The sequence below is a fragment of the Muntiacus reevesi genome, chromosome 11 (assembly GCF_963930625.1).
Source record: "Muntiacus reevesi chromosome 11, mMunRee1.1, whole genome shotgun sequence".
In the NCBI taxonomy this organism is placed as follows: Eukaryota; Metazoa; Chordata; class Mammalia; order Artiodactyla; family Cervidae; genus Muntiacus; species Muntiacus reevesi.
In genome coordinates, this window is record NC_089259.1 from 10,445,563 (window position 1) to 10,468,831 (window position 23,269).

A 23,269-nucleotide genomic window follows, 5' to 3' on the forward strand; every position below is an offset into this window, starting at 1 on the left:
GGATATGTTTCTATATGCCCTTTATGATGTTGAGGAAGTTCCTTCCTACTTCGGGTTTGTTGAACATTTGTGTTTTGAAAGGATGTTGAATTTTATCAAATTCTTTTTCTATGTTTATTGACATCATCATGTGTTTATTTTTTATTCTATTGATAATTATGTCATACAGTAATTGATTTTCAGATGTTAAACAACTGTGCATTAGTGGGATAAAACCCACTTGGTCATGATGTGTAATTCTTTTTATGTGTTGCTAGGTTCAGTTTGAAAGTGAAAGTTGCTCAGTCGTGTCCGACTCTTTGTGACCCTCTGGAATCCATGGAATTCTCCAGGCCAGAATGATGGAGTGGGTAGCCTTTCCCTTCTCCAGGCGATCTTCCTAACCCAGGGATTGGACCCAGGTCTCCCGCATTGCAGGCGGATTCTTTACCAGCTGAGCCACAAGGAAAGCCCAGGAATACTGGAGTGGGTAGCCTATCCCTTCTCCAGCGGATCATCCAGACCCAGGAGTCAAATCGGGGTCTCCTGCATCTGGGATTTCCTGGTGGGTCAGATGGTGAAGAGTCTGCCTGCAATGCAGGTGACCCGAGTTCAATCCCCGTGTCAGGAAGATCCCTGGAGAAGGAAATGGCAACCCACTCCAGTATTCTTGCCTGGAAAATCCCATGGACGGAGGAGTCTGGGGGGCTACAGTCCATGGGGTTGCAAAAAGTTGGAGACAACGGAGCGACTTCACTTCAGGTTCAATTTACTAGAGTTTTATAGAGGATTTTTTTTTTCCATTTATTTTTATTAGTTGGAGGCTGATTACTTTACAGTATTGTAGTGGTTTTTGTCAGACATTGACATGAATCAGCCATGGAGTTACATGTATTCCCCATCCCGATCCCTCCTCCCACCTCCCTCTCCACCCGATTCCTCTGGGTCTTCCCAGTGCACCAGGCCCGAGCCCTTGTCTCATGCATCCAACCTGGGCTGGTGATCTGTTTCAGCCTTGATAGTATACTTGTTTCAATGCTGTTTTCTCTGAACATCCCACCCTCGCCTTCTCCCACAGAGTCTAAGAGTCGGTTCTGTACATCTGTGTCTCTTTTTCTGTTTTGCATGTAGGGTTATCGTTACCATCTTTTAAATTCCATATGTATGCGTTAGTATACTGTAATGGTCTTTATCTTTCTGGCTTACTTCACTCTGTATAATGGGCTCTGGTTTCATCCATCTCATTAGCACTGATTCAAATGAATTCTTTTTAACGGCTGAGTAATATTCCATGGTGTATATGTACCACAGCTTCCTTATCCATTCATATGCTGATGGGCATCTAGGTTGCTTCCATGTCCTGGCTATTATAAACAGTGCTGCGATGAACATTGGGGTGCACGTGTCTCTTTCAGATCTGGTTTCCTTGGTGTGTATGCCCAGAAGTGGGATTGCTGGGTCATATGGCAGTTCTATTTCCAGTTTTTTAAGAAATCTCCACACTATTCTCCATAGTGGCTGTACTAGTTTGCATTCCCACCAACAGTGTAAGAGGGTTCCCTTTTCTCCACACCCTTATAGAGGATTTTTGTGTCCAAATTTCTTACAAATACTGTGTAGTTTTCTTGTAATGTCTTTGTCTGGCTTTGATATATCAGAGTAATAATGGCTTTATAATGAGTTGGGAAATTTTCTCTCCTTTTTTCTTTTTTTGAGAAGTTTGTGAAGATTGGTGTTGGTGTTAAATATTTGGTAAAATTCACCAGTGAAGCTGCCTGGGGCTGCACTTTTCTTTGTGGGTTGTTTTTGATTACTGTTTAACTGATCAACTGTTTATTTATTATTGATTTGGCTTCTAAGCCATTTGGCTTCTAAGACTTGTTTTTCTAGAAGTTTGTCCATTTAAATGATCTAGTATTGGCATATAATTGTTCATCATATTTCCTTATAATCATTTTACTTCCATGAAGTCAGTAATAAGTAGTGTCTTTGATTTCTAGTTTTAGTAACTTGAGTCTTTTTTTTTCTTGGTCAGTGTAGCTAAAGGCTAGCCAGTTTTGTCAGTCTTTTCTGAAGGCCAAGTTTTCAATTTGTTGACCCCTCCCTCTGTTTTCTATTTTGCTTGTCTTCAAATCTGATCTTTATTATATCCTCACTTCTGCTGGTTTTACATTTAATTTGCTCATCTTTTTGCAATTGCTTTTTTGAAAAAATTATTTATTTTTAGTTGAAGGATAAATTCAAGGTTACAGCATATACTTTAAAAATATTTTGGGGGGTTTTAAAAGAAGCCAAAATGACCCTGGTAAGAGGTGGAAATTAATTCTGGACTTCCATTTTCACCTGTAGTGGAAAGTACTTGGCAGTTTCCTTCTGTAGCTGTTCACTGTGTCAGACTCTGAGTGAACGCAGTGAGTCATCACGGTTTGCGTGGGTTGGTACAGGCACATTTGATTCCATTGAAGCTGGACATCGGTGCATAGGTGCGCTGAACACAAGTGAGAACATGGAAACAGTGCTTGATGAGACAGACTGGTGAAGCGTAGCTGTCTCAACAAAATATGTCTGGCTGGCTGTACACAGGGAGGGAAAGTAGGCTGCTTTGCTTCCAAGACAGCCTTTCTTTCTTGTGTTAAATCTGCCCATAACTGCGAAAATATGTCAAGATCCTCATTCAGTTGAAGGACCTGTTGAGGTATTTGTGACGTTTAGAAACTGATGACAGTAGGTCCAAAGAGTTACAGAACACTTGGCCTGTTCAGTGAAGAAAGAGAATCATCGTGAACATTGTGGAAATATTTCTATGGAAAGTACTGAATTGTTTGGCTCTGGTTACTGGGAAACACCTATAATTTGTTGCTGGAGGTCGGGGTAAACTAGATGTTGATCCTGGAATATACTGTCTCTAAGGTATCTTTGTTTGTTTCTTTTGAATTAACTCAGGTGGGTATAAAATTGAGTTTTGTATCTATTTACTAACTAACTTTAATTGTGAATGTAAGTTAGGGGATAAAATGAAGCTGAGCAGCATTATAAAAATAATTAGAGTTCTGTCATCATTATAAAAATGACATCACAGTTAATGGTCAAGCAGAATGATTCTAAAAATGCTTCATTTCATATATACTTCTGGAAAACTGGGCGTTTCAGAAGACTATATATGGGAGTAATTACCAAGGAAAGCAAGAGTTTGATTTGTATTTTAGGGCAGTATAAGGGATTTTTCCTTAGATGCTCCAAATAATAGAAGAACTACATTAAGAATATTTCTTAGATTCTGCAGACTGAGGAGGAAGAAGAGAAGAAAAACGGAAAGAGGGGAGTTGCTTTGGCATAGGTGGTGACTCTGTAAAGGTTCATGGCCAGGAGGCGGTCCCTAACTTGAGCCTGCTCTCAGCCTGAGACAGCAGACAGCCCCTCTTCTTGGGTCTCTCCTGGAGAAGAGCCTGGTGTCAGGATAAAACACTGTGCTATCTGTCGTCCTCTTATCCTGCTTCCCCACACCGGGCTCTTTGTAGCTCTGTTCACTGCTCTTATAAAAGCCCTTTTGTCTAACTCTGCAGATCTTATGGTCACTGGTTCTTTCTGTGGCAACAGCCAGCTCACAACACTAAAATAGTTAAAATAGCCCTTTTGCAATAATTATTGCAAATACAGTCTCTCTGAAAAAAGGGGGAAAAAAAAAGAATATTTCTTAGAATCCTGGATTTCTCATGAAAGGAAAGAAATTTTCGTTAAAAATTCCAAAAAGCATTATTTGCCGTGGTAACAGTGTCAGTATTTTTCAGACATGCTGATCAACTGTTAATTGTAATGATGTTCATGAATTCATTTCTTATTTAAAAACAGGTAAATTTTGGGAGAGAAAAATAAGAGTAAGTACTTTTCTTACCTAGGAAAGTGTCTAAGTATAGTGTAATGTCAACTTATTTATTAATCCCTTTGACAATTTTTGCCAAATCTATGTAATAACTATAGTGTTATTTATTTAGTATTTTCCACCAAATTTGATTACTTTTTTGTCTTTCATAAAAGCCAGATTTGTGTTAATACAGTTTTTATACTCATAAAGTAAAAATCTAATATTAAAATTAACTTTAAAAGTTTCAGTTGGTGAATTAGCTGTGTGGTCACCCTTTGGGAAATACTGGTATAGGGAAGAGAGTGTTGCTGTGGAATCAAGCCTGGTTTAGAATCCTCACTCCCATCACATATTTGCCTGAGCAGACCTGAATCTGTTTCTGGATCATAAAATTGGGACAGTTAATACTAAATGAGTTCATGTATGTTTTAATTAAATGATAAAGTTTGTAAAGTTCTTGGTTCAGAGAAGATTTAAACTCTCTCACCATCCTCACCCCCTCACAGGTCATCTCTGCAAGAAGTTTCAATTTAGTGTCATAGTTCTTGGGCAATTTAGCTAGCTGCTTGGGGACCAAAATTGTCCCTCTTAATTGTATATTTATTAGAAATTAATCCACTTTTGGTCCTTGTTGATAAACTGTTGTGCTTGGTTTTCTCATTTGGATTAAAAAAATTTGAAAAGGCAGTTTCAGTGGCTTTCGTGTTTTACAGTAACATTTTAAACTTGATCTGTATTTATATTGTGAAAAATTGTGTGTCATATATGTTCTTTAGAACTTTGCTTTAAGGTTAATAAAGAATTCTTTTAACTCATATATAAGAAAAGCTGATTAAGGGCAGTAATTTAGGGAGATTATCTACAGTAGTCACATTTGTAGTCACATTTGCCCATGTTATTTTGGTTAGTAAAAGCAAATCTTTTTCAATCCTGATCAAATATAACTGTTAGAAGAAAGTATTTAAATCAGGAGAATGTGGTTAAACTTTGAAATATTATCAGCTCATAGAAAATTTTGTATGATTTTAGACTTTTGAGGCTTGAAGTTTTATTGTGATATTAGATACCTAATGTGAGTAGATTGGACTTTTTGATTTTAAATGCCAGTGGAAATACTATTTTCAGGAATAGCCATTACTTACTGAGTTTTAGAAGAAAGAAGTTGAATATACAGTTATATTGTACAATTGACTATAGTTATATGGTATACAATTATATAATTGAATATATAATTATGCAGTATAATTGCAATATAATTGGTATAAACTTGAAGTAAAATGGATCCTTTATACCTGAGTAGAACTCCTTAGACTTCCATAGACAAGTTTGAAAAATTGAATTTTTTAGTTAATTACTTAGTGAGTGACTATAATACACATTTTTTAGATTCAGTATATATGCCAGTAAACCAGGAAGGACAGTGATCTTTGCAGTTTTTTATTTAGAACATTTCATGTGAACTTTCCATTACCTTGATTTATTCCCTCAATTAAGTCTTGTTTTTGAGTTCTGAAGCTAGAGATTCTGTTTTATTCAGTAGTATTTGCACTCCTTTTTTAAGAATTATGTGTAGCTTCAGTATTTTGTTGTACTTTTTAAAATTATTAAAACTGATTTTTAAAATGTATTCCACCCTAGAGATGCAAAAAGGTACACCCTTGCTTAAAAATCTACTCTAGCTGCAGTTTTAGTAACTGCCAGTAGATGGTAGTGTAAGTTCATGAAAAACTTTTTGCTTCCGTAAGTTGAGTGCTGAATTTCCATAAGTTGAACCTGAAGGGTTTTTTTTTAAGTTACACATACTCTGAATGAAATTAGTCCTGGTGGCTTAAAAACGCCTATTTTTATTTTGCTTTATAGTAATAGTCTTATTGCAGCATTTAAAAAAATCAGTTCTCAAACCCTAGGGTATATTAGAATTATTTATAGAGGGTTTGCTGAAAATGTTGCTAGACTCAGGTTCTGATTCTATAAATGTGGGGTTTGCTCAGAAATTTGCATGTCTACAAATTACCAGTTATGCTAATGTTAACATTTATGATATTAATGGTCAGAGGATTGCGCCTTCAGAACCACTTTTGTTGTTGGCAAAATACACTTAACATAAGGTTTACGATGTTGACCATTTTTTTAAGTGTATGATTTACTGGTATTAAATAGATTCAGCTTTTTTTGTAACCGTGACCACCATCCATCCCCATAATTCTTTTTATCTTGTGGCACTATTAATAAACCTCTGTACCCATTAAATAGTAACTCTATTTTTCCCTCCCTCTAGCCCCCGGCAACAACTATTAAACTTTACATCTTTATGATTTTGACTACTCTAAGTAACTCATATAAGTGGAATCATATGGTATTTATCTTTTTGTGACTAGATTATTTCCTTTTGCATGATGATCTCAGGGTTCATCCATGTTGTAACACATTGCAGAATTTCCTTTTCATGGCTGAATAATACCTGTCTTATGTCTCTACCACATTTGGGTTGCTTCCACGTTTTGACAGTTATGAGCAACACTGTGTACATGGGTGTACAAATATTTCCTAGAGATCTGCTTTCAGTTCTTTTGGATATATAGCAGAAGTAGAATTGCTGGATCATTTGGTAGTCCTGTTTTTAATTTGTTGAGGCACTGCCGTACTGTTTTCCACAGCAGCGGTACCATTTTCCACCAGTAGTGCAGAGTTTATATTTTTTTTTACATCCTTGTCTACAGTTGTTGTTCTCTGTCTTTTGTTTGTTTTTAGATAGCCATCCTCCTGGGTGTGAGGTGGCATCTCATCGTAGTTTTGACTTGTATTTCCTTAATGACTGGTAATGTTGCAAATCTTTTCATGTGCTTACTGGCTGTTTGTATATCTTTGGACAAATGTTTATTAAGTATTTTATCAAACATTATTGAATGGGGTTTTTGTTGTTGAATTTTAGTTCTCTGTGTATTTTGGATACTAACCTCATATTAAATACACAATTTGCAAACATTTTCTCCCATTCTGTGGGTTGCCATTCTGTGGCTGACATCTGGTTGTACACATTTTTCACTTTTCATGAAGTCCAATTTGTCAGTTTTTTCTTTTGTTCCCTGTGCCTTTGGAGTTATAGCCAAGAAATCATTGCCAAACCTGATACTGTGGAACTTTTGTCCTATGTTTTCTTCTAAGAGTTTTATTGTTCTGGGTCTTATACTTAGGTCTTTGGTCCTTTGGGTTAATTTTTGTATATGGAATTAGGTTAAGTTCACCTTCATTCTTTTGCATGTGCATATCCAGTTTTCCCAATACCATTTATTGAAAAGACTTTTATTTCTTCATTGATTGGTCTTAATGCCCTTGTAAAAAATTACTTGTGTAAGCGTTGCTTCTGGACTCTAGATTCTATTCCATTAGTCTCTGTCCGTCTTTATGCTAATACCACACTGTATTTTTTAATTACTATAGCTTTGTGGTATGTTTTGAAATCAGAAGTGAGTCTTCTTGGTTTTGTTCTTTTTAAAGATTGTTTTGGCTATATGGTTTCTTTGATATTCCAAATGTTAATTTTAGAATGGACTTGTCTATTTCTGGAAAAAAAGCATTGGGATTTTTATGGAGATAGCATTGAGTTTATAGGTCTCTTTTGGTAGTATTGATATTTTAATAATATTAAAATTTCCAGTTCATGAATATGGAATGTGTTTCCATTTATTTATGTCATCGTGAATTTCTTTCAGCAGTGTTTTATAGTTTTCATTGTACAAGCCTTTCACTTCCTTGGTTAAGTTTATTTCTAAGTATTTTATTCTTTTATTCTATTCTTTTGATGCTATTGTGAATGACGTTGATTTAGTAATTTCCTTTTCAGATTGTTTATGTGGAAAAGTGCAGCTGATTTTTATATATTGACTTTCTGTGTCTTGCTGTTTTTTTGTGAAACATCTGCAGAGAAAATTTTACTTCTTCTTTCTTTACAATTTGAATGTCTTTTCTTTTTCTTGCCTTCCAGCAGTAGGACTTGCAGAACTGTGTTGAGTAGATGTGATGAAAGCAGGCATCCTTGCCTTGTTGTTAATCTTAGTAGTGGAAATACTTTCAGTCTCTCCCCATTGAGTCTGATGTTCATTGTGGCTTTTTCATGTTTGTCATCAATTATATTGAGATAATTTCCTTCTATTTCATAGTTCGGTAAGTGTTTCTATAATGAGAGAGTGGTGGAATTCATCACATACTTTCTCTGCAGCAATTAAGATAATTACATGGGTTTTTTTTCTTAATTTTGTTGATAATGGCATGTTATATTGATCAGTTTTTAAGGTAAATCATCCTTGCATTCCAGGAATAAATTCCTCCTGGTCATGATGGGTGATCCTTTTAGCATGCTGCTGAGGCCTATATGCTAGTATTTTGTTGAGGATTTGCATCCGTATTCTTCAAGAGTATTGGTCAGTAGTTTTCTTATGGTGTTTTTTTCTGATTTTGGTATGAGAGTAATGCTGGCCTCATGGAATGTGGAAGTGTTCCCTTCACTTCAGTTTTTTTTGGAAAGTTTGGTGTTAGTTTCCAGTTTGGTGTTCAGTAGATTTCACCATTGAAGCCATAGGGTCCAGGGCTGTTCTTTGTTGATAGGTTTTGATTTCTTATTCTGTTTCCTTACTAGACATAGGTCTATTCAGATTTTAATAACCATTCTTTTAAAATGATCTTTGTTATAAATATCTTACTAATACAACATTATTGTTAACTTTTTTTTTTTTTTTAGACTGTATTCATCTTCTACTACCTTAATCCATTTGGTCATATTTTCAGTAATGAGTATAAATTCTTTCATATTTTTTTTATGTTATGTATTTCCCCCCACTGCTAATATATTATCCCACGTATTCCTTTTTGCCCTTCTATCTGAGAGAATTATACCACACAGTGCAATATTCTCATCAGAAAGATACATAGGCCTGAGAAGTGTTTTAATTTGACCTTTTGTTTTTTTGACTGCTGTCAGTGGAATGGTATTAAAATAATACTATATCGATCACATACTGTTATAAATTTTAATGGTTTTTCTTCACTTTTGACCTCTGTTTTTCTGAAGTTCATAAATAAGATGGCTATATTTTCTGATGCATTCTGAACAGGTAACATCAACAGACATTTAAAGCAAACTGTACATAGAAGGTACTTTTTTCCTGCCACTTCTAATTCATGTCACTTTTCTTTTGTACTTTCTGGGCATAGCACGTTTGCAGTGTAGCTTGTGATGTTTTAGTCCTACCTAAGTATAGCCTTGGAATGAAAATTTATTAAAATGATCACTGAAAACAGTTTAAACATTTAATTACGAGTTTACTTCTTCCATCAACTCACTGTGTAGTTCAGATTATTTCACTTTTTTTTGTATTGACATTTTAGAAAATCTGAGAATATAATGTCTTACAACTTCACCCTGTAACAGTGGGGAGCAAAAAGCAATAAGCTGTTAATAAATTATACAGGTGTATTCATTGAGCAAGAAGGAAAAAAGGAGTGTGTGGTAACTAGTGACAATTTGTCCATTAGTTTCATAATTTGAAACTAATTATTGATATGAGAAATTAATGAGATTCTGTTTCACTCTTAATAAAGAGAACAGTACATTTTCTGTGTTTTTCTCATTTTCCCTCCAGCATGGAGAGTGGGGGTGGGGAAAGCAGGCATCTCAATTTATAGTTAATTTATTGTTCTGAAATAAACTGTATATTGCTTCCAAATCTAATTTAATCCATAATAAATAAAATACTTTTATAAAAGGTTTTTAAATTTTAAAACTATGTTTCTTTAACAGATTTCCATAATCCAGGAGCTTGTTACTAATTATGAAACCTCTCTTAAAACGTGTGACTTTTTTAGCCCTTATGGTAAGTTTAAATTAGATTGAATTGAAATTTGATTACTCATTTTAGTCCATTTTTAATCACTTACAGTAAAATTATGTTCATTATGTGCTACATGATAGCTGCTCACTAGTTTTTGAATTAGTGAATGAAATGAGAAGAGCACTTGCAATCTAATTAAAAACTTCCATAATCTTGTGAGGTGGGAGTTAGCCCCACTTTAATATGAGTAAACAGAACCAAGTGGTTGAGTAGCTTGACCAAGACCAGTAGTTAACGTTAAGATGTATGTTTCCTGAATTCCTAGTTTTTATTCTTTGTACTTTGTGTTCATGTGCTCAGTCTGACTCTTTGTGACCCCATGGACTGTAGCCCGCCAGGCTTCTCTGTCCCTGGGATTCTCCAGGCAACAATACTGGAGTGGGTTGCTGTGCCCTCCTCCAGGGGATCTGACCCAGGGATCGAACCCACCTCTCCTGCATTGAGGGTGGATTCTTTACTGCTGAGCCACTGGGGAAGCCCTAGTGTGTCTTACACAAAATTAACTCTCATACCACGTATCTTAACACCTAAATTTTCCTGATTATTTAAAGAAATGTATAATCGGTTTATTTGAATCTGGATCCAGCTTAGGTCCACAGTTTACATTTGTTTGTTATGTTTCTGATATTCTTTTCATCTTGAGTGGTACTGTCCTGTCCTTCCTCTCGCCCCCTTTTTTAGAGGCTGTTTGTTGAAAGGTCATTTGTCTTGTGGAACGCACCATGCTTTGAATTTCGCTGACTGTTTTCTCATGGTATCATTTAATACATCTTGCTGTCATCCATATTGCTTACAAACTTCAAGTTAGATTTATAGGCTCTTTTCGTCCCCCTGTCTTGCATGTTGTGTTGTACAACATAAAAGATCTCAGTTCCCTGACCAGGGACTGAACCCATGCCCCTGCAGTGGAAGCACAGAGTCCTGGGCACTGTTCCTCTGGGGAAGTCCCCTAGGTTTATAAGCTTGATTAGATTCGGGTTCCATGTGAATACCTCATAGGTGACACTCTGAACTTCCTGTTATAGCACATTTGAAGGCCAAAGGCCTTCTGGTTGTCTCTTTTTGTGAAACTAAGACTCATCAGAATTTAGATGTTTGTCAGCCTAATCTGGCCATGCAGTGTTTCTTATTGGTCACTTACCTAGTGATTTTTGCAGCCACTGCAAAAATTGCCTTGGTCCCTTGTTTCATTCTGGTCATCATTCCTTCTGCTTTTATTGATACTAGCTGGAGTTCTTATAAAGAACTTTTCCTCCTCAGATATTTGACCCCCCCTGAAATAGAGTGTATAAGAGAAGAGCAAGATAAGTGCTTGGCTCTTTGCTTATATTTATTATTTGTGTCTTAATTTATGTTAATTTGTGTGTTTGCATTGTCACTTCATTTGGTCAGCTAGTCTAGGAGACCTTCTTGTCTTCTGAGGTAACAAGTAAATTCTCCTTTCTGCTCTTCCTACCTCGTCTTATACCTGTGTGTCTTCCCTTCTGAAACCCATTTTGAGAGCTAGGTATTTCACGTTTACTCTTCTGTAGTTTCAGGGTAGAACGGGGAGCCAGATAGAGGTCAGATGGTTGTTTGTGGCCATACTGTCAGGAGTGTACTCTCCTGATACCCTTCAACTTTGGGTTTCCCTGGTTTGTGTCGAGGCCTGGATGATCCACGTAAGCCCTGGCAGTTCTTGCCTCTGTGGAAGTTTTACTGTGGTGGTTAGTGACATGTTTTCTCCAGGCTATTTTCTCTGGCTTTTCCTGGACCTGCTGCCTTAATGCTGTCTGCCTGAGAATTCGTCGAGTTAGGTTGATCTGCCTCTTCTCCCCAGACTGTTCTTTGGCATGAGGTATAGGTAGAAGCTTGTGAAACCAGCATCGTTCCTCTGCTTGGCTGCTGCTTTCTGAACTTTGTGACTTGAGGTTGTATCTCTTTCTGTTGAAATTGGTGATTTTTACTGGATTTTTTTTTGTAATAGTTATTGATTTCATTATGCACGGGGAGAACGAAAGCAAGTGAGTTGCTTCATTTTGCCTCATTCCTTGTAATAATTGTGTGTGTTTGATTGCAGAGAATGGGGAGAAGGAGCCCCCGACAACACTTCTCTGGGTTCAGTACTTCCTGGCACAGCATTTCGATAAGCTTGGGCAGTATTCTCTGGCTTTGGATTATATTAATGCTGCAATTGCTGGCACTCCAACTCTAATAGAATTATTCTATATGAAAGCAAAAATTTACAAGGTAAAATCTTGGTCATGTTTTTTGAATAGTTGAAGAATTTGGCCATTTTAAGGACCCATGGAGTTCTTTCTGTGTGGGGATAACTTTTAGGGCACCCTGATTATTTATTCCCAATACCCTAATAATCCTAAGGAGTTTTATGTTGCATAGTCATATAGTCAATGTTAATCGTTTCATTCAGCTCTGAGTAAATATGAATTTTAATGTATCTAAAAATTTCTTGATAGATTTGACAGAAATGTAACAGATTTCTAATTTGTCTTTAAGAACTTTTTCTGTTATATCGTACCCATATTCTCTTAATCCTAACAGATATGTCTTTAATACTTTCATCTCCTAAAGCATATGGGTAATCTCAGAGAAGCTGTCAAGTGGATGGATGAAGCTCAGTCTTTGGATACAGCTGATAGATTCATCAATTCCAAATGCGCAAAGTATATGCTTCGGGCAAATATGATAAAGGAAGCAGAGGAAATGTGCTCCAAGTTCACAAGGGTAAGAAATAGCATGTCATTGTCTGAGTCAGTAAAATTAAATTCTCTGGTGATGTGTGAAGTTTGCTGCTATGGTTCCTCGGAATTCACCTTTGTCGTCCTTTTTTTAATCTTGTTTAGCCCATATGCTAAGTGTAATTTCTACTGTGGTTGATGAGTGTGCATGTGCTTCTGGTGTGTGGGTGCAAAGTTGCTTCAGTCGTGTCCGACTCTGTGCAGCCCCATGGACTGTAGCCTGCTGGGCTCCTCTGTCCATGGGATTTTTCAGGCAAGAATGCCGGAGTGGGTTGTTGTTTCCTTCGCTAGGGGATCTTCCTCACCCAGGGATCGGAATCCGTCTCCTGTGTCTCCTGCATTGGCAGGCAGATTGTTTACCGCTGAGCCACCTGGGAGGCCCTGTAGAGATGAGAAGTGAAGTGCAATAGAAGTAAAGTACAATTAGAAATGAGGATATTTAAGTTAAATAAGTTCTGTGGTTTAAAAAACAACAACAAAGCACCCACGCAGCAAACCACAGCCAGCTAGGACATGTCTGAAAAGACCCAGGAGAATGAGAAAGAAGGGGGAAGTTGAGCTTTCTGAGGAAAGTAGTGACCCCAAAGTCGGGCTCACCTTGCCCATCATAGTTGCCTCCAGTTATCCACCGTTGGCAGGTTGCTGTGCCGTGTAGAGAGCTTGGTAGTTTATCCATGCTGCTTCGCTGGCCAGGCGTGTCCCTAATGGTGGTGGGTAGCAGTGAGCCGGGGGAGGAGAGCTGCTAATGACTGTGGTATCAGTTTATATCTGCTTTGTAACATGTAAGTGAAGTGCTCCTATTTCCTTCATGCAGATTTTTCAGTTTATAGTATTTGTGGAGTTGCTGATACAGGTTGGTTAGTTCTAGTTGGTAAAGTTTTGAAATGAAGAATATGGTAGATTTCTTATAAACATATGTAGTTATCAAATGATGGAGTATCTGTAGTCATGAAGAAGACATAAAATACTACTATAATTTTATTTACCCAGAGATAACTGGTTTTTATACTTTCAATGAGAATTCTGAAAATTAAACTGATAAACAGTGGATTTGAGAAAAAGAAATGAAGACTAAACTTATGTAAATATACCCATATCTTTGCTGTCTTTCTTGGGGTCACATAAAATGCATTTTAAATAACTGTTCTAAATTGTGACAAAGCTCTAGTGTCCCTGTGCTGAAACCAGGTACTCTGTGCTTTACATTCTGCTAGAAAACATACTGAGCCTGAATTAGCGAATATTCTTTTTATTTAAAAAATTTTTAATGTATTATTATATAATTCATTATTGCTCTTTATTGTCATACTAATCCTCATAGACATAGTTGTGAAAGGAAGTGACAACTGATGCCTTGATGTGGAGGAAGGAGACTTGCAAAGCTGAAAACCGGGCTTGAAACTACTATGAAGAGATTTGAAAACAATTGTAAATAGCAGTGATCCTAAGTCAGCAAGGAAAAGGTTAAGTGGCTTTTGCTTAATAGGCAAAAGATAGGCGGTGCTTCATAGGATCCCTGTCTTAAATAGGTTAAATAAAAGCTTCAGTGTTTCAAACTTGGCTTCAGTAACCTGTAGTCTTTTCTGTGTAGGTTGTTAACTGTCTCTAGAGCTGGGTGAATAGACATACAGTTTTAGGGTGGTAGGAGCCTTTTGGAAATACATTGATGTGTTTATTATATAATTTGTCACTGCTACTTATTGCCACCATATCCTTGTAGACATTGTTGTAAAAGAGAAAATGAGGTTTTTAGGATCTCTTGTATTGTTTGCTTCCTTTATTTGTGATTGCTTCCATTTCAGGAAGGGACGTCTGCCATGGAGAACCTAAATGAGATGCAGTGCATGTGGTTTCAGACAGAGTGCATCTCAGCTTACCAGCGCCTGGGAAGGTACGGGGATGCTTTGAAAAAGTGCCATGAAGTAGAAAGGGTAAGTTAACAAGAGTTTGGGCCTCATTTTTCTCCTGTAAGGTGACCAGAAAAGCAGGTAGATTTCTACATGGGCTCATCTACCTCTTCTAACGACTTTGGAACACTTCACTGAAAAGATTCTCAATCTTTACCCTTTCAAACATTCAGAAATTGTGAATAAATGATTCCTTTCTTTGGATTCTCAGGTGTTAAGGAGGTAGACATGTCTGCATATTTTTGTCTGAAGCAAGAAGAGAAGGATTAGTTAAGTTATTGTTGCTATTACTAACATGTACTCAGAATTTCTCTTTCCTAATCGGGCCGTTACTTGATTTCCATCCCCAGCCTGGAAAGATGCACAAGCCGAGGGTCACCTCTTTCCGCTCTGTGTCAGGATCTGCTCTGTAGTCAGCCTCTCTCCAGTTCGTCTTCCCGGGATGTTTGTTCTCACCTGCTGCACTTTTGTACCCAATCTGTGGCTGGCTTGCAGGCTTATGTTATGACTTGCTAGGATCATGTGTGCGATGTGCCTTAGTAAGGGGGGCTTTTCTTTTCCTTGTGTGTGAATTTTTGTTTTCCTGTTCTTTGTCATCTCTGAAGCACTCTCCTTCCAAACGGACCACGGGAGGAAAAGAGCCGCAATGCACCCCCGAGGCGGGCCTCGGCAGCCCTCGGCTGGGGCTCACTCGGCAGCCCCGCCCCCAGCTGGCGCAGTCAGGTGAGCCTGCGGTCTGCACCCTGGCAGCACTTTGGCCTTCTTCCCCATGTGACAGTTTGTGAAGTTGCCCAGAGGAAGGCTGGACCTCTTGGGGGTGGCTTTGGTCGGGAGCTGGAACTAGGATTCCACTGGAGCCCTTTCAGAAATAGGGTAGTTTTTGCTTTGTTTTGTTTTGTTCTTTGCTTTTTAAGCCTAAACTTGATGGCTGATTGTCAGGGATAACCCTTGTCATCTTCTCAGAAACTAAAAAGCCTTTGGATGGTAGGTGAGCTATTCAGGCAGTATCTAAGCATCCTAAGTTTAAGTCAGGCTCTTATTTCTGTGACCAAACCATAGATCACTAGCTTGTTTTGACATCCTAGACAATCTTTACTTTAAAAACATTCTGCTCGTTACTAAGGAAAGATGCATTTCTGTTACCCAGGACATTCTCAAGGAGCTGTAGCTTGAAACTTACATATGAGTTCTTCTAGCATGACAGTAATTAGAAGTTGATCAGACTTCTGTGGAAATCAGATTTGAACACCTTGGGGACATTGGGAACTTCTCCATCTGTAGTCCCATTCCTTCTAACATTAGTGACTACTTTATTCTTTTTAATGTTTTTTGTTAAAAAATTGTTAGGCTATGATTACCAGCTATTCCATTACTAAGTTTCATTTAGATTATGCTTTCCCCTGAGTTTTTAGTGATTTTGAATAACTACAGTTGACCCTGGAACAGAGTGGATATTGGGGTGACAACCCTCTGGGAAATTGAAAATTTCCCTGTGACTTACAGTTGGTTCTTTATATACGTGGTTCCTATGTATCCCTGCCTCTGTATCCATGAATGCAACCAACCATGATCATGTGGTACTGTAGTATTTACTGTTGGAAAAAACTCACATATCAGTGGGCCCACATGGTATTGTTCAAGGATCAGCTGTATTTCCAGTTTAAGAAATGTGTTTTGACTGGTAGAAAGCATTTTTGAAGGAAAAAAAATTATAGACAATCACTGGTTATCAGAGATGGTAGAAATCATTACCCTCTGGTTATGTTATGTAATTATCATCATTGGAAACTTTACTAAGTATCTTTAGAGTTTGCTGTTGTTACTTCAAAATATAACCAGAGGCAGATAAACAAGAAAAGATCCTATTCATATTCCACTTGTAAGCTCATCTTTTCATGCTAAAAGGAAAAACATTTGTATAGAGTACAAATAGGGTGGTTGAATGCTTCTGAAATAATTAACTTCTCTCTCTCATTTTGGCTGCACCGGGCCTTTGTCATGGTGTGAAGAAGCTTCTCTAGTTGTAGCGGGAGGGCTTCTCATGTGAAGCGTGGCTTCGGTGGTTGTGACGCGCGGCTGTAGCGCACAGGCTCGGTGGTTCCAGCGCGCTGGCTTCTCTCCCTGTCTTGAGCAGGCGTGGTTGCCCCCAGACCTGTGGGGGTCTTAGTTCCTTTACCAGGGATGGAACCCATGTCCCCCTGCATTGGAAGACTGATTCTTAATCTCTAGACTACCAGGGAGCTCCTTGAAATTAGTTTCTGATAACATTAATGTAATCTAAAAGAAAATTCTTGATGATAACAATTGTAAGGATTTAGGAGTAATTACAGAATTAAAAGATACAACAGATACCTATTTGGGTTACCTTTGTGCTTGGGTTTTAAATATTTTAGTAAAAAGACCCAGAGGGATGGGATGGGGAGGGAGGCAGGAGGGGGGATCGGGATGGGGAACACATGTAAATCCATGCCTGATTCATGTCAATGTATGGCAAAAACCACTATAATATTGTAAAGTAATTAGCCTCCAACTAATAAAAATAAATGAAAAAAAATTTTTAGTAAAGAAACAAGCACCTTATTCAAAAATAAAACTTTGGGGACTTCCCTGGCAGTCCAGTGGTCAAGACTCTGCTTTGCCAATGCAGTGGGGCACAGTTTGAATCCCTGTTCAGGGAACTAAGATCCTGCATGCTCTGTGTGGCAAAAAAAAATTATATATAATTTTACAGTTGACCTTCTAAATAAGTTATTGAATAGGGAACTAATTTCCAAGAAGAACTGAGTCCTGCCTTCAAGAATTCTTTCACTGAAGGCAGTTTCAGCTTAGGGCATAGTGCTTTGCGCTCTTACTAATTGGATTTGAAATGTTAGAATTCTAGAATGGTCCACTGTAGTACTTTTTCTGTCTTCTTCTTGCCTTCCTTACAGGGTTTAAGATTACATGTAGTGATTATGTAGTCAACCAATCTGATGTTTAGAGCTTACATTTTATTAAAAATAAGACAGAATGACAACCTTCAGACTACTGGCTATAAACTTGTGTTCAGAATATTTTTAACTTTTTTCTTTTAAGAATTGAGCTTTTATTCCCCCTTTTTTTCAGGTGATTAGTTTCTCATTATTTTAATGTGTTGATTTATATCTGAGAGGAGCAGTGCATATTTCTGAAACTTTTTGATAAGATCTAAGGTTTCCAGTAGATCAAAATCATAGAGCATTCGTAACTTTATCTTTATTATTATTAATTTTATTTATTTATGGCCGTGCCGGATCTTCAGTGCTGTGTGGGCTTTTTCTCTAGGTGCAGCGCGTGGCTTCTCACTGTGGTGGCCTCTCTCATTGCAGAGCACAGGCTCCAGGGCACACAGGCTCCAGTAGTTGCAGTCCCAGGGCCCTAGAGTACAAGCTCCGTAGTTAGGGCACACAGGCTTAGTTGCTCCACAGCATGTGGGATCTTGGATCAGGGATCGAACCCATGTCTCCTGCATGGGCAACTGGATTCTTTTCCATTGAGCCACACTTTATCTGTAACTTTATCTTCCATTGCGTCTTAATCTTTATCAAGTTGACACTTACTTTATAACGACAGATTTTCTATAAAGGAATTAAGAGTTGCTCTTTGCCCTGGTTAGTCTAGCTATTACTTCTTTTACTTGTTTGTTTGTTTATGGCTGTGTCAGGCCCTGGTTGCTGCACGCGAGGTCTTTGTTGCGGCATGCACGCTTCTCTCAGTTGTGGCACGTGGACCCAGCAGTTCCGGCTCACAGGCTTAGTTGCCCCTCGGCATGTGGGATCCTAGTTCCCTACCCAGGAATTGAACCTGTGCCCCCTGCATTGTAGTTATAAAGATCTAAGGATGATAAAGTCATCTGAAACTGTTCACACACATCAAGCCCATCTCAGTTCTTTGTGCTGGTGATTAACTATAGGATGTAACCTGGTGGGGACACTGAGGAAAGAGGATATAGGACATCCCTGCACCATCTTTGCAGCTTCCTTTATCCGTGTTTATTTCAAAATGAAAAGTTAAAAAATCAGCCTAAGATGATTTAGTTGCTCTTAAGTAGAAATCTGCCATTCCCGAGCAGGTTCCTGAGACACAGGACTTTGAGTGCAAGAACTGAGAAAGCCTCAGACACACTAGGATAAATGGGTTGCTTTGTTTCTGGAAGACGGTGACTGGAGAGAGGCAGCCTATGGGCGGTTACTGATAAAGAGGCGGCTTACATGTTTGTGGGTCCATGCGGCTCCCTCGAGACCTCACTGAAACCTAATGCTCTAGGAATGTCTCTTGAAGTTGCGTCTGCCTTTTTTTTACACATAAATGTTTCTCACCCTAAGAAAACTGCAGCCTCTTAGACATTTCCATCTCATTATGTGTTCCATGATTTAGGGCACTGCCGTTTTTCCTCAGTCAGTTGTATTGGATTTTAAGATACTATACTACTAGGTATCACTTGATTTATATTAACCATGAACAATTATGTAATACCTTCATTTAAAAAAAAGTTATTTGATTTGTCTCATTGATGGGAGGAATGAAACTTTCAAATATAACATTAAAGCATGGTTTGTAAAGTAGTAAATATAAACTAATCTGAAATAGTCATTTTTTCCCCCATTTCTTTCCCTCACACTGTGTATGTTTATTCTTTTTGTGTTAGTATTTTAAAATATCAGGCTCTTAATGCAAGTCTGTGTATAATGTATTTCTAATTACCAAGACAACTAAAATTATCAAATGATATGGGCAGTTACTAATATGTTTTCGGCACAATGGCACAACTAGGCCTCCAGGACAGAGGGTGATGAAGTAGTAGAAGAAGAGTTTGATCTGTGTTTCTGTAATGAATTATTCATTTTTCTATATATTTTTGGAGAAGCTAAAGTAGGGGAAAAGAAAGAAGATGGAGGTGGAGATGCACGTAGGGAAGAAAATAAAAGTATAAATTGGTTGGTTGGGGAGTTAGTCATCTTTTCTTTCATGTAAGGGATTAGTTCTTAACCCTTTGGGGGCCATGGACCCTTTGAGAATTGGTTGAAACCTTCACGCTCTCTCCTTAGGAAAATGTTACTGTGCTTGTTTATACACAAGAGTCCAGATTAAGAACTTTTGCTAAAATGGGATATAGTTAGATAAACAGGAGTTGAATGAGTGAGAGAAAACCATAACACTCTGTGCTTGGAAAGCAGTTTACTGTTTAGAATGAATTTTAAAATAATTACTTGATCCCCTAACAACATATGAGATTGGCTGTATATATTTTTTTATTCCTAACTTAGGCTAAATAACTGAGGCTGTAGGAATGAAGAAGTCACATGCCTGAAAACCAGCTTCTTTCTTGAGTTGGCACATACTGCGCTTACTGAGTGTCTTCTGTGCCAGGGAGTGGGGATGGATGTGACAGGCTTGTTCTTGAAGAGTTCATGGTTGAGTAGAACCATCTGATGTATAGACATTCAGTGTAAACCTGTATATGTTTAGTTTCCATTCAGAGCTCTGTTTAACTCTACCTTGCTCATTTTGAGGGAATACTGAGAAGTATTTGTTAAAACTAAAATATTGATAGAGTCTAATTTCCAGGTTTAAAGAATAACCTGGGCATCTGACTCTTTTTTTAGGCTGTGCCACATGGCTTGCGGGATCTTAGTTCCCCAGCCAGGGTGGAAAGCACCAAGTCCTCACTGCTGGTGCTCAGCTGTGTCCAACTCTTTGTGACTCCATGGACTATAGCCCGCCAGGCTCCTCTGTCTGCAGTGGGTTGCCGCTTCTTCCTCCAGGCTTAACCACTGGACTACCAGGAAGTTCCCCTCATCTGACTTACTACGTAGAAATTGGTATCATCATGAAACTTGATTTATAGGGAATGGGGATGGAATGTAGGAAGAGAAGCTTAAGTTGAATGCAAAGAACCACTTGAGGTCCCTTGTATATTAAACCCTGGAGAGGGCAACTAAGTGAAATTGTGACTGCTTACATTATTTTACGGGCTTTTTATGATTTTCTTTTCAAAAAGTAGACGTTATTGACGTAAATGTAAGGGGTAACTTTGTGGTTTTCTTTTCAAGCACTTTTCTGAGATAACTGACGACCAGTTTGACTTCCATACTTACTGCATGAGAAAGATGACCCTTCGGGCCTACGTTGACCTTCTGAGATTAGAAGATATACTCAGGAGACATGGATTTTATTTCAAGGCTGCTAGATCAGCTATTGAAATATACTTGAAATTGTATGATAATCCCTTGACCAGTGAAAGCAAACAACAAGAGAGAAATTCAGGTAACTAAAAAGGGACTTGCTTAAAGAGACTTGGAAAGAACACAGAGTTTTAGAATGTCATTAGCATAATGATGGAAAAGTGTGTTATCAAATGAGTGTGAAGGCAACATCAGATAACAGATATACCCCCAAAAAGTAGGGAGAAGACTTAGAAAAAGTTGATAGGGTGTTGTCCTGTAACTGATAATGTTTATGGGCCATTTGTTTTGTTTTTTTTAAGTAGTGATTGAAAATAACTGAGGTTTTTAGAGAAAATTACAGCTTCTAATACCTACTTGACTGAAAATAGTAATGCCAATGAGAATATCTAAATATAACCTTTTACTCACTAACATGTCAATACCCAAGAATATTTGAGAAATTGTGGCATGTAAGCAGGTTTCTGATCAGATCACTTGTGCCTTTGTGCTTTGTCTCACTTCTTGAATTTTTCCAGAAGGATAATCTTCAGCTCCACTTTATACAGTTTGGGACTTGAGATTGAGAGAGAGGATTTGCCTAAGCCGTATTGTGTAGGAGGAAGGGCTAGGCTAGAGTTGGTTAATTTTAGTTGATGCAGCATTTGCTGTTGCCTTTGGTGTGCCAGGTGTAAGTTAATCATTAGGAATTTACTGTCTAAAAACTTGTATACAGTTGCCTCCGCACCCCCCCCCCCCCAAATATACTAGTGACAGTTGCCCAGTGGTGTCTGACTCTCTGCAACCATGGACCATGGTCCATGGGATTCTCCAGGCCAGAATGCTGGAGTGGGTAGCCTTTGCCTTCTCCAGGGGATCTTCCCAACCCAGGGATTGAACCCGGGTCTCCTGCATTGCAGGTAGATTCTTCATCTTCTGAGTCACCAGGGAAGCCCAGATATACTAATAGTATGCATTGAATAAGAATATGAGGAAATTGAGAACACTGACTCAAGAGTTTTCATTGATTTGAATATTTATAGAAAACCTGTCAGCCAAAGAATTGAAGAAAATACTTAGCAAGCAGAGAAGAGCTCAGAAAAAGGCTAAATTAGAAGAAGAGAGAAAGCATGTGGAAAGGGAACATCAACCAAAAAATCAAAAGAAAAAACGGGATGAAGAAGAAGACAGCAGTGGTCTCAAAGAAGAACTTATACCTGAAAAATTAGAAAGGGTGAGATGAATACACTGTGTTTATCTGACAAAATTTGTATTATTTAATTCTGTGCTGACCATAAATATGATTTATTTGAATCTATAAATCAGAAGCCAAATTTGTAGTATTAGCTAAGATCGTTATGATATGCATCAGTTATTTTTAAGTGATAATATGTGAGTTTTGGCTAATGCAAGTTATAGGTAGAATTGTGCTTGTGGTAGGCAGAATAATAGCCCTCCAAAAGGGTTCATGTTCTAATCCCTAAAAACTGTGAGTGTATTATATTACTTGGTAGAGAGAATTAAGGTGGCAGATGAAATTTAAGATGATTATTTAGCTGACCTTTAAATAAGACAAGTAAACTAAGATCCCACATGCCTCAAGTGTGGTGCAGCCAAAAAAATCTGAAAAATAAAAACATGGACAGGGAGAGGATTCCTGGACTACCCAGTGAGCCCTGTGTAGTTAATTACAGGGGGCCTCAAGGAGATGAGGGAGGCTGGTAGGAGGGCTGAGTGATGGGAAAGGACTCCATCCTCTGTGGCTGCCTTTGAAGGAGGGGGGAGCCCCGAGCCAGGAGAGGCGGGCATCCTGAAGAGGCCGAGAAAAGGCGTGGAAACACTCTCCCTTAAAACCTCCAAGGGGAAATGCAGTCCAGTGAGACCCACGTTGGACTTTGAACCTACAGAACTGTGTCAGATAAATTTGTGGGGTTTTGTTTTGACTGCAGTGTTTGGCATGAGAGACCTTAGTGGCCCAACCGACACCGTTTGGTGTCATTTGAGGGTCTCCAAGGACTCCAGAGCCACAGTCCTGTATGTCTCAGTGCAGAGAGACTTGAGCAAGAGCAAAGTGGTCTGTTAGACTAGATGCTCGTTAGGCTTGCGGGTGTGCAGGCGGGGAGTGCCACGCCCGAGGACGTGGTCGGCTGCAGTTCCCTACTCAAAGCGCAGGTGAGGAGGAGGGAGAGGACCTGTGTGTTTCTGCTGCGGAGGCCGTGCCTCCATCACCTGCTCCTCCTCCAGGTTGGGCAGGGACTTTTTTCTTGTCCCTTCACGGTCAGGCTCGGTTCACACATTACTCTTCTGTGTGTGTGCATGTCCCCGGGATCACTGAGGCCCTGAGCTCACTGGGCAGGATGTGGGCCTCGTGCCGCCATTTTTTTACTGTTTTGGGGCACGTCCTTTGCTTCTGTTGCATGGGTTTGCTGCCAAGCAAGGCTGCTTGGTTTTGTGGTTAAGTGAACCTGCTTTCTTTGAGTAATCATTAGCTTAAAGAGGTCGCCCATATTTTTTCTATTTAAATTCCCTCATGGGATTAGCTGTTTAATCACCTGCTTTGTCTCTATCATAACCAGAGATTGAACGCATGCCCGCCCCCTGCTTTGGGAGCACAGAGTCTTAACCATGGTACCGCCAGAGAAATCCCTAAATTTGCGTTAATACAGTAAATTTTTGGTAATTTGTTAGAGCAGCAATACAGTGAAATATGGCA

The 23,269-nt window shown here is 38.5% G+C and overlaps 1 protein-coding gene across 2 annotated transcripts in view; it reads left to right on the plus strand.

Annotated features, from left to right (window-relative positions):
- NAA16 (N-alpha-acetyltransferase 16, NatA auxiliary subunit) overlaps window positions 1–23,269 on the plus strand; it is a 65,950-nt gene that overhangs the window by 36,202 nt on the left and 6,479 nt on the right. Inside the window, exons 10-16 of one of the 2 annotated variants that reach the window (XM_065902309.1) lie at window positions 9,639–9,711; window positions 11,789–11,958; window positions 12,301–12,453; window positions 14,270–14,358; window positions 14,980–15,097; window positions 20,446–20,659; window positions 21,600–21,790. In XM_065902309.1, the coding sequence (XP_065758381.1) occupies window positions 9,639–9,711; window positions 11,789–11,958; window positions 12,301–12,453; window positions 14,270–14,358; window positions 14,980–15,097; window positions 20,446–20,659; window positions 21,600–21,790 (1,008 nt within the window). Of the gene's footprint in view, window positions 1–9,638; window positions 9,712–11,788; window positions 11,959–12,300; window positions 12,454–14,269; window positions 14,399–14,979; window positions 15,098–20,445; window positions 20,660–21,599; window positions 21,791–23,269 lie in introns of both variants that reach the window. The other variant, XM_065902310.1, reaches the window with a different exon arrangement.